This window comes from Lemur catta, chromosome 1 (genome assembly GCF_020740605.2).
Source record: "Lemur catta isolate mLemCat1 chromosome 1, mLemCat1.pri, whole genome shotgun sequence".
NCBI lineage: Eukaryota > Metazoa > Chordata > Mammalia > Primates > Lemuridae > Lemur > Lemur catta.
Genome location: NC_059128.1, coordinates 179,526,690 through 179,539,031, shown reverse-complemented (window position 1 = coordinate 179,539,031; position 12,342 = coordinate 179,526,690). Strand labels below are relative to the sequence as shown.

Here is a 12,342-nt window from a genome sequence, read left to right as displayed (position 1 = left end):
CTGTTTGATTTGGAATGAAAGAAAATCAAAGAGAACAGATGATACATGGGATGTGGAAATGAATTTGAAGTTGGACAAAAGCCCAGTTTTTCAGTAATGTCCAAGTTGATCATTTTTCTCTTTTGCCTTAGAAAGAAAGTAACTGCACATTAGATGGTCTATGACCTTCATGACAGTTCCAACTCATCCAGTTGTCACGCTGTCAGCTCTTTTAAAAGTTACCATGGATTTATAATACTATAGGGCTGAAGGCAACCTGATTTAGGCAGAAAAAGAAGATATCATGGTACTAAATGTTTTCCAAGTTTTTATTTCTTGCTACCAAATGTGCTACAGTTAATATTTCCTGTCATTCTTCCTTTGATGAAATCACAGTGCAATTTAAGATTTTAAAGTAGATGGGAAGTAAATCTAAAGTATAAAATTGCGACTTACCTGGGTGGTGCTGTCCAATTCATGGATTAAGTGGATATGATTTTCATTTTCAACATTAACACGGAACACTTTCTCGCTGAATGGTGAGATAGCAGAAGAACAGAAAATTTAAATTGGGTAATGTGTCCAAATTTGGGGGCTAACAAGGAAGAAAGACTTGCTCTTTAAGGAACTGCTTACCCTTCAAAGTGCTCCCCAGAATGATGGGCAGACGCCAGGGCCGCAGCCCCCAGAACCAGGAACACCAGCATTGTGTAGGGCTAGATCTGTTCGGGGGGTCCCACCTGCTTTTATATTAGAGTGTTCTTTGTTTTCTTCTCCTGACCACAAATAGGAATTACCATATCTTGATTAATCATTTCCTGGCATTGTTGACTTGGTAGCTGTATAAAGTCTGAGAGGATATCTGTCTCAACACCTGTGGAAATAGAGCAAATAATCTCAAGTTCAACCTATCCAACTTGGATGCCAGACCTTGAATAGTCTGGGGATCAGTGAGATTTAAATAAAATCTATTTTGTAGTCTTTTTTCCCCCCTTTTGAATTGATAATTACATGTAATAAATTCTCTAGATTCCAGTATGAAGTTTGATGAGTTTATTTTTATTTTTTTTATTTTTTATTTTTTATTTCAGCTTATTATGGGGGTACAAAAATTCAGGTTATATATATTGCCCGTGTACTGACCATCCCCCTGAGTCACAGCTTCAAGCGTGTCCATTTCCCAGACAGTGCGCATTGCATTCGTCATGTAGTTATACACCCATCCCCTCCCCCACCTCCTATCCCCCCGAGTCAGCACATTCAAGCGTGACCATTCCCCAGATGGTGCACAACGCACTCATCATGTAGGCATACACCCATCCCCTCCCCCCACCTCCCACCTCAGTCTGATACCCAATTGGTGGCAAATGTATATACTCATGTAATAAACATTCCAATCAAGGTATAGAACATTTCCATCAACCTAACAAGTTCCCTTGAACGCCTTTCCAGTCTATTTCTGCACTCCTGTCAGGCAACCGCTACTCTGATTTCCAGCTTTATACATTAATTTTGCCTGTACTAAACTTTGTGTAAATGGGATCTTATTCCCTTGTGTCTGGTTTCTTTCATCCAAGAAGTTTTGAAATTTATTAGCATTTTTGTTTGTATTATTGGTTTGTTCCTTTTTATTAACAAGTGGTATTCCATTGTATGAATATACCACAATTTGTTTAGCCATTTTCCTGTTGATAGATACTTATGCTGTTTTCAATTTTGTGTTATTGGTAATAAAGTTGCAACGACCCCTTTTGCACAAGTCTTTTTGTTGACACATGTATTCATTTGGAGGGAGGGTTAATATCTGAGTAGAATTGCTAAATAATAATGTAAATGTAGGTTTAACGTGATGAGATTCTGCCAAATATTTTTTCTTAGTAGTTGTACTATTTTAAGGTTCCATTGGTATCCAGTTGCTCTGTGTTCTTGAAAACATTTTGGCATTTTTTTAGTCCTTAATTTTGGTAATTCTAGTGAGTGTGAAGTGGTGTCTAATTATGGTTTTACCTTGCATTTCCCTGGTGACTAAAAATGCTGAACATCTCTTCATATGTTTATTGACCATTTGTAAATCCTCTTTTGTGAAGCATCTTTTGAAGTCATTTGCCTTTTTTAAGAAATTGCTTGTTTGTCTTTTTATTCTTGTTTTGTATCAGTTCTGGATACAAGTCCCTTGTTAGAAATGTATATTGCAAATACCTCTTCCCAGTATGTAGCTTGCATTTTCGTTTCCTTGAGGTAATCTTTTGATGAGTGGACATTTTATATTTTGATAAAGTTCCAGTTTATCAATGGTTTATCAATGGATTAGTGCCTTTACATTCTTTCTAAGAAGTCTTTGCCTGTCCCAAGTTCTCAAATATATTCACCTATGTTTTCTTATAGGAGCTTTATAGTTTTAGGTCTTCATGTATAACATAAAGTATGGGTAAATAATTTTTTTTAATATGACTATCCAGTAGATCCAGTGTTATTTGTTGAAAAGGCTTTTCTTTTCCCCATTGAAAGATTGGTTTCCCCATTGGTTTCTCTGTCATAATTCACTTGGCCATATATGCATGGGGTAATTACTGGACTTTCTATTTGTGTTACATTGATCTATTTATCTGATTTTATACAACTACCACAATATCTTGATAACTATACTTTATAATAAGTTTTAAGATCAGATAGTATATAAGTCCTTCAACTTTGCTCTTTACCAGGATTTTTTGGCTATTCCAAGTCATTTCCATTTCCATATATATATTTCAGTATTAGTTTGTCAATTTCCATGAAAAATCCTGCTGAGATATTGATTGGGATTGCAGTGACTGTCTAGATCAATTTGGGGGAACTGATATCATTCAACTCATAAGCATGGCATCTCTCTACATTACTCTGGGTATTTGTCAAAAAGTGTGAAGGGACTAAAGTTTTATTTTACTTGCAAGATAACAAGTGATCTTGCCACACAGTAAGACATGAAACTCCTGGGTCAGAAAAAAAGGACTTTATTACCCATGGCACAGCAAGCAGCATGAGCTTCATGTTTGTATCAGTTCTTTTATTTTCTGGTCTCGTGGAGATGATGTGCAAGTGGGTCCAGGTGGATGCTGTGTGTACAGGTTTGTGTCACAGTTGAGGTGAGCTGAGGAAACGCCCAATCTCATGAGGGGGATGATAACGAATCTGCTCAACCTTTGCCCTAGAGGAAACATTAGCTTTATCATCCTGGAAAGTAAATAGACTTTTTCCTTTGCCCTGGAGACACCATCTCTATCTTCGAAGCTGTTTGCTATACAAATATCTTAGAAAAGTTAGTCCAGAGCAAAAGCATCTCAAGATATGCAGAAACAGAGGGACCCATGGACATTTGTCTGTCAACAATATCTACTGCTTTCTAAACATTCATGACTGAATTTTCCTGAATATGCTACTCTGTTGTTCACTCTGATTAATCTGACTGACAGGGGCTGGAACCAAATCCATTCCATTTGTTTATTGTGGCATTTAATTAAGGTTAATATCCACAGGACTCCAAGCCGCATGATGAGGCCAATCTGCAGCATTGACCTCAGCAATCCCTCCCCAGGGGACTGGACCCAACCAGCAGAACAAATAGCTTCCACTCTCAGTGTCTGCCTTAGAAAGCCAGGCAGCTTTCTCCCTAACTTTCAGTATTGACTGTTCCACTTTACCTGAGGCAAAAATCTGGGCACAACAGGATCTATTAACTATTGCACAAACTCTACGATGGCCTGCAAGGAGGAAGTCTAGGGTAATTCTATCATGCATAACAAACCTATCCAGTGAGTTGGGGCTGACCTTAATGTTTCCCAGGGCTAAGGTGACGTTTAATCCACTTTGTGTGTGTGTATGACTTAGGATCCAGTCCAGGACTGTATTCAATTGTCGTGTCTCTTTAGTCTCCATTAATCTGAAATAGTACCTCAGCCTTTGTTTATCTTTCATAATATTGACATTTTTAAAGAGTAGAAGTCATTGTTTAGAAGAACATCGCTCAGTTGGGTTTGTCTCCTTGTCTCTCATGATAAAAAAACTTTTTAAAAATTTAAAAAATGCAATACATTGAGCTCCACAGAGACAACACCAGGGCAAGTGAGAGTTGGACAGGCACTGAGCAACCCTGTGCCTTACAGAGGAAAAATAACTAAATGTGGGCAAGGGCAATCTAAGAAGCTGAGAGGCAAAAATGTCATCATATGCATTCTTTGTGCATACTTGCCAGGAGAAGCACAAGAAGAAGCACCTATGCTTTAGGTGCTTTAGTTAACTTCTCAGAGTTTCCAAGAAGTGTTCAGAGAGGCGGAAGACTTCTGTGCCTCTGCTAAAGAGAAAGGAAAAGCCGAAGACATAACAAAGGTAAACAAGGCACATTAGGAAAGAGAATTGAAAACCTATATCCCTCCTAAAGGGGAAACCAAAAAGTTCAAGGATCCCAAAGCACCCAAGAGACCTTCTTCAACCTTTTTCTTATTCTGTTCTGAGTGTCACCCCAAAATCAAAGAACATCCCGGGCTATCCATTGGTGTTGCTGCCAAGAAACTGGGAGAGATGTAGAGTAGCACTGCTGCAGATGACAAGCAGCCTTATGAAAAGGAGGCTGAGAAGCTAAGAGAAAAATATGAAAAGAATATTGCTGCATACTGAGCTAAAGAAAAGCCTGATTCAGTGAAAAAGAAATCCACCAAGGCTGACAAAAGCAAGAAAAAGAAGGAAGAGGAGGAAGATGAGGAATGAAGAGGATGAGGAGAAGGAAGAAGATGAAGATGTAGATAAAGAAGCTGATGATGATGAATAAGTCGGTTCTAATGCAGGTTTTCCCTGTCTATAATGCATTTAATCCTTCTGTACCTAAGTTGATCCTTTTACAGAAAAAAACTGAAATGTAAGACTGTGTAAGGTTTGTTTTTAAACTATACAATGTCTTTTTTTGGTATAGTTAACACACTACTGAACGTGTCCTTGGAAAGTCCTTCCCTGGTGGTATTTGCAATAGCCACTAACCTTGCCTGGTACAGCATGGAAGCTATAAATTGGCAGAGAAATCTTATTGGTGTATAGCACAAATTAGGTATATATGAGGATGATAGTATTTTCATCTTCTGTTGTCTCCGATGCCTCTTATATGAAATAATTGTTCTGATAAATGAATACTATTCTGTAATTGCAAAAAAAGTTGTAGCTATTTTGTTGACATTCTGAATGCTTCTAAGTAAGTATATTTTTAATTAAAAAAATTAAAGCCAAGTTACATATTCCTGAATATAAATGATATAAATGGTCTATCAATACTTTATCAACACAACAGATTAAAAAGTTAAAAATTTAGGCAAGTCACACTTTGACAAACTTGCCTCCTTTACAGATATTAATAATTGTTCTGTTCTCTGCACCCTCTCATAGTGCCTTGATTTTATCTCTGCATATTGTTTATTTTTGTATTTTAGTTGAATATTTGTGAATCTTTCTCCTTTCACTAGGATTTCAGGCTCCTTGAGAGACCCTTATTTATTTTAATTTGTTTTGTAGCAGGTGCAGGGTGATTTGTTGAGAGGAAAGATATAGAAATAATGACAATATGATATTTTCACAAAAAAATCCCAAATTATTTTGGCATTGTTCAATAACTACATTATGGAGAGAATAACATTAGGGCAGCTATTCCTTTCTAAGGAAGGTCAAATTTCCTTCTTGCCTTCGGTTAATGGCAAAAATACCTTCCAGAATTCCCCTTAGGTATATGCAAGGGATTGATTTCAGGACTTCCACGTATACCTAAATCCACACATATTCAAGTCTCTCCATTGGCCCTGCCGAACCTGCGTATATGAAAAGTTGGCCTTCCATATACATGAGTTTTGCATCCCCACGAATACTTTATTCTCCATCCACATTTGGTTGGAAAAATTCATGTGTACGTGGACCCACACAATTCAAACCCGTGTTGCTCAAGGGTCAACTGTGTATGAAAATTTACATCAAAGAAAAATTATAAACTTACCTGAAGTCATAAAATCATTTCCCTTGATCATGTATATATTCTTAGAATTGTCAGTTTCCTCTGAGTGGCTCTTGCTTCTTAGAATCTTCTCTGTCTTCAGAACTAATGATCAAGTGGTGTCTATGTGGGATGTCTTTTTGATTTCCCCACCCATCTTACATTTTGCTTTAGGTACCACATAAATGATAAATAATAGCTTTGGCTCATCATTCATGGATTTATTCTAAATTATCCTAACCCAATCAGCTCTGTACACCACATTTTATGCTGTGGCTGATTGTTCCAGATTCTGATCTCATTGCTCATTGTTCTGTTTTATATTTTTCCTTCCCACTGACCTTGACTTTTGATTTGGCTCTTGTTAATGTGTTTCTATCCTCAACCTTTGCAATCTATCAACCCATATTTTTGTTCTTTCTTCACTTCACTTCCTAGGTTACCCTAAGTTCCCTCTTGGTTGCAACTAAAACTAAAACCAAAGTAGCTGAATGACAGAAATTGCCATTCATATAACTGAAAATGTTAGCAATAGTGCTGGCTTCACAGGCTCAGGTGTTGGTGTTTGTTAAGCCTGGGTCCCTGTTTTTGGTCAACTCTGTCATATGGTATCAAGATGGCCACTAATAGGTACAGTTTTGCATAACAGTGGATCGATTGGTAACCCTATTGGAAAGAAAATTTCTTCTTCCCCCAAATCCTAACTCAAATCTTCAGATTGAATCTCAGTGGACTGACTTGGGACATGTGCCTATCTATCCTTCAACCAAATCTTATGGTCAGCATGATGGGGTGTGCTGGTTGGCCAGGCCTGGGTCATTTGATCACCCCTAGAATTTTGGCATAATATTTAATGTGGCTGCAACTGCTGCTGCTACCGTATTTCCAGGACAGATCTCAAGCACTCCTTACATCTGTTTGTCACCAGCTTCTAAGTCAAAGTGAAAGTCATAGTGCAACCAGCTCTATGAACAGATTTCAAAAACCCCTATATGTTTTTTAAATAATCCTCTCCCTTAACTAACTACTTGATCTTTTGAATTGTTTCCCAGAAATGGTAGGTTTTCTTCATGACAAAGGAACTGAGATTCTAAAGCTCCTGTGCAGACTCCCTAACACAAAGATTCACCATCTCCCTTGATCTGCCCCTGATCTCCATAAGTTGGGGAGACAGATTTGAGGTAGTTTCTCCAGTTCTCCCAATGAGACATCTTTCATATTAAAAACTTACTTTCTTCCTTGGCAATCCTCATTGTCTCAATAATTGGACCTCTATGCAAAGGAGCAACTGGACCTAGGCGAAACCCCCTTGAGGTTTTTTTTTTTTTTTTTTTTTTTTTTTTAATTTTTTATTTCAGCTCTTCATGGGGGTACAAAAGCTCAGGTTATATACATTGTCCGTGTCCCGCCCATCCCCCTGAATCAGAGCCTCAGGCATGTCCATTCTCCAGACAGTGCGCCTGGCATTCACCATGTAGTCTTGATAGCAATTAGGTCAGTGCCCCTGCTACAAGAGAGGCTGGGAAAGTGAGTCAGACTTTTTAACTTTAATAGGAGGAAAGGTCTTTGCCTTCTATGGTTCCTTAGCTAGAGCATTCCCTAAACTTAGAGAAGGGGCTCAGATGTGGATGGCTAAAGAGAATGACAAATATCTACTAAAGGAGGACATAATCACTTGTAGATGACTTGTGGTGTATTGTGCTGGGAATTGTAAACACACTGCAGAGTTTATCTCAATTGATGCATTGTGAATCCAAGTGGAGAGCAATTAGGATTTTCAGTTAGTAATTAAAATTTGTTTTTGTTAGGTGCAATTATTTTTGCATAGATTTTGAAATTTCTGCTTTCTGTCTCATGTTTATATTTTTAAATTCTCCTTTTTTCGGCACAGCTTTGGTGATTAATAAGGCAAGAGGTACCTTTGTATCTGTTTGTGTTTCATGTAACAGCATGAGATTTTGGAGAATCTGTAAACTGACCCATGGTGTTATAATTTATACTATGTGATGTCTCAATTTCTGGAAAAGCATTTCCCCAAGCATACCACGGTATTAAGTAGAAACGGATTCTGAGGTCAAATATGTTTGCTTTAAACTAAAACAAACAAGCTCCTTTACTGTCGGGCTTCTTGGAGTCTTTAATATACATTGTAAATCATCAAAAAGGGTCTCTGGCATACAGCATTTCCCAAACATATCTCACAATAGAGGGTTGGGTTGGCAAAATCCAGCTAAAGTTAGAAGACTTAGTATCATTCCTGCTATTCCTGTGTGTTTGGCTGTGGAACATTTTCTTTAAAAACATCAATTCTGACCAGTGATTTTGTGAACACATTTTAGATTGATGCCTAGTCATGTCTTATCCATTTTGGAGTTATTTTTTGTAATAATAAGATACAAAATAATTAACAGGCCTAGGCTCTGTAAGACAAAGATTAAACCAATCCTTCAGGCCATCAATTTACTTAACAGATCATTTGAGTCTCCAGTATATGTCTGGTGGCTTGTCTCTGATTAATAGACTTCCTCATCTTAACTTAAAACATTCCAAACCTTTAGACAAAACTTCATTTCTTTAACCATTTGCAAATCAAAGAATCTTTAAATTCACCTGTGACCTGTAAGTCCCCCTTTGAGATATCCTGCCTTCTCTGGCCAACCAATATATGCCTTCCATGTATTGATTTATGACTTTATTTGCAATTTCTGTCTTCCTAAAATGTATAAAACCAAACTATAACCCAACCATGATGAGAACACTTGCTCAAGGCTTCCTGGGCATAGCTTTTTGGGCCATGGTTGCACATATTTGGCCCAGAATAAACCTTTTCAAATTACATTACAGAGTTTGAGTTCTTTTCCATTGACAATCTAAAAACTCAGAAAAAGTAGAGGAAAAATTATTTTCTCTGCATCATGAGCACCATCATCATATTCTATTATCAATTCCTAGACCATTTATTACAAAAAGAGAACACTTCAGGTACAATGAACACTATTCTGGTGACAGCCACACTAAAAGCTCTGACTCAGCCTGATATAATTCACCCATATAACAAACACTGTACCCCCTTAATATTTTGAAATAAAAAATTAATTATGAAAATAAAAATTAAGACAGAAAAAAAAAGAATATTGTTGCTTCATTTCTGATGTTAAAAATGCAATAAGATTTCATATGATACTAGAGGGAAGCTCCTAGATGGGGATTTATTTCTGGATAGAGTTAGCTTTTTGTTTTTGTTTTCATCTGATCAAAATAACTGATTGGTTCAGTCAATTCAGTGAAAATTTTCCTTACACACTTTTCATAACCAAACTGTCCAGTTTTTTGTGAGGTGGCCAGAATTTCCCTATAACTTGATGGGGAAACTGATTGATAGCCCAGTCTTCTGTTATTACTCCAAGGAGGGCAAAAACAATCTAAAAATGTTATACAGGTGTACCCATGGCCTGTTAGCTTTGTATAATTATATTTAATATTTGAATAAACTGCCTTTTTATGAATATGAAGAGGGAGGGTAGTAAACATTTTCTTGGCTGGCTTTTCTGTTTGGCACCTACTAACACGGGTATATATTTTGTTTTTTCAAACATGATCATCATCATTAATGGGCATAGTCTGCATATCTCTGGTGGGAATGTTGTTGTTACTGAATTGCAGACCAGTATTTTTTGAAAGCTGGGAGATAAACACAGCTACTTCATCCCATAAATCTTATCACCTGAGTCATCAATTTGAGGTTCTTTATTGAAACAAGGAAAACATCTTTAATCATGCAAATATTTGGAAACTGCAAGCTTATCTCTATTTGGAATTTGGGAGATAATTAAAATGGACAAGTTATGATTGATTAACACATGAAGAATGGACTAGTTAAGAGGCAGTTGGTTCTCTTTGTATCCTTATATCAACACTCCACCAACAGGAATTAAGAAAACAGCATAACTAGGCTCCAACGCCTTGCTGAGGGCAATTAATCAGGACAGAAGAGTGGGGAGATAAATTGGAATAGTGCCAAATAAATCAACCTGTTTTTGTTCCTACATTTATCTTAATTCTCATACACCATTTTAATATTCTGATCTTTGATTTGTGTATTAGATGATAAATTTTAGGAAAATTCTCAGGTATTCTGAATTATTATGTTATATTTTCACATTAATATCTTTACTGGAAATAAACTTGCAAGAAGAGGTACATTTCTACCTTTAATTCAAATATGAAAAATATTTGTTTTATTCTAGTTTATAAGGTAATGGATGGGGAACTATTTTTATTCTTAAAATGCTGTTACAGAACATTAAAACTCCTTTAAACCTTTTGAAGAAAGGGCAGAGTCTTAATAAATAAATGTTAATAATACAAAATGCCATATAGGTAGGAAATAAAAGCATGAAGTCAATTCAAATGTCGATATTTTCTGACAACGTGTTTACTATTTACCTGATATGAATCTTCAAAAAGGTCTTTGTTCTACTTTTTGTGGCTCTAGTTCAATTTCAATTTATTCTTAAAATTAGTTTGGAAGGGCAACCCCCAGGCACAAAGATAATGCAGTGGATGCTGTCATTTGGCAATCTGATTCTAACCACCAGATTGGTTTTTTCCTGTTCCCAGATTCTAAGTCATTGAGACTCTCTGGTTTCTTTCTGTTATATTACCATGAGGTAATTTTATAAGCTAACCCTACAATGACCATCCTGGCTGATACTTGAGATAAACAGGTTGACTATAAGTTCTCCTGGAGTCATTTGAAAAAAGTTGGCATTTGAGGGCTCAGAAATACGATCAGTATGATGGATGTTAGGACTTGATTTTTCATTCTTAAGGAGTGAAATATTTTAATGTTGGAATGTTTTACAGTCCCATTGGAGGACTAGGTATTATATTACCATACTTTTAAGTAACAAAAACCCTTCCAAAGAATCTGAGAATTAAATTACTAAATTGACACCTTGTTTGAGATTTAAAAGACAGAGTCCTTGATTATTTGGTTTCTGTTCATCTCAGAGTTTTGGTCTACAAGTGCAAGCAGGGTTGAGCTTGCTTCACAATTAATGACCTAATTTCGTAGCACTGCATGTTGCTCCCCAACATTGATCTGACTCGGAGGCAAGTCTGTTAAACATGATGTCAGCAGGAATTATTTTGATAGCTGCCAAAAGCAATAACATAGACTCAGAAAGTTTTCATTTTGGGATGTGGTATTTCAGAATATTGGTCTGATGTATACATACCAATGGACGATCAAAGACAGTAGCAGAGTGTTTAAGAGAAGAACCCACAGGGAAAGTGATTACAACAGTTAAACAACACATCAGTTTTCACAGTGAAAATTGGGAAATAAAGCTCAAACACACAGAAATATCTCCTCTAATTTCAAATTACAAAAACAGAAGCAAAGGCCCATTCTTCCTCTTGGTGGTCTCTGGTATTGCTTTACTGCCATGAGTAGTGATTCCAAACGACATGAAATGCCGTCCCTGATACATGGAGTATTGGCTGTTGACAGGTCCCACTTAGTCAGAGGAGAATGTCTCTGGATGGGCTACCGTTTTCGTTCTCAGGATTGATGGGCTAGCATCAGATTACATGATAAACTTGCTCCAAGCATGGTCTTGTATTTTCTAACAGCATTATTAGATAAACATTCAGAATCTGCATTTCAGACTGGTAACACTAGGATAAATCAAATAGCAAATTAAATTTAGGTATGCCATCTGCTGCCTTTATTTTATGAATTCCAGCCCATAGGACAGTGACTGGGCATGAACATATAAGCCATTGTCTTTTATTGTCGGACTTACTGCAAACATTGGACAAATGTTCATCCATGCTGCCGGTCTTCTTAGAAAGAGTAAAATTCAGCAAAAGTAAATTTTTTGTTGTTGTTGTAAGTTTTTTTTGCTTTAATAAAAATAAACCACAACAGAAGAAAAAACAGCATGTACTCGTTTCTCCAAGTGCAACATCTCAGCAGGCTTTAGGAACTCATCCACAAGGGGTAAATTGTTTAATGCGTAATTGTAAGCAGAACTGTAAAAAGCCATATTAGGCTTCCATGATTTTATTCTCTTCTTCTGGTAAAAGATCATTACTTCTCCCTGGGCCCCTAATGGTTAAGCCTCTTACAACTTTTCCAAGAAAGTTCTTGATTTCTTCTGACGGTGACTCTTATGCCATGTCTTTACTTCATAAGGGTTTCTTCACAAAATTTTGTTTTTAAAATGTTTCTGAGGAAATTTTCTTTTGTGTTTTTTTTTGTTTATTTTTAACTGGCAAATAAAATTTATATATATTTATGTGTACTACATGCTCTGATACAGTATGTACATTGTGGAATGGCTAAATCAGGC

General features: G+C 36.6%; 1 protein-coding gene and 1 pseudogene across 1 annotated transcript in view; one reads left to right on the top strand and one right to left on the bottom strand.

The window, feature by feature from the left end:
- The window catches only part of CPB1 (carboxypeptidase B1), a 35,113-nt gene extending 34,420 nt beyond the window's left edge, over nt 1-693 (bottom strand). Inside the window, exons 1-2 of the mRNA XM_045539427.1 lie at nt 616-693; nt 436-511 (exon numbers count right to left, since the gene is read on the bottom strand). Coding sequence (XP_045395383.1) covers nt 436-511; nt 616-686 — 147 coding nt within the window. The 5' untranslated portion in view covers nt 687-693. The remainder of the gene's footprint in view (nt 1-435; nt 512-615) is intronic.
- Nucleotides 694-4,132: 3,439 nt separating this feature from the next.
- LOC123645077 lies at nt 4,133-4,783 on the top strand (annotated as a pseudogene).
- The last annotated feature ends 7,559 nt before the right edge of the window (nt 4,784-12,342 follow it).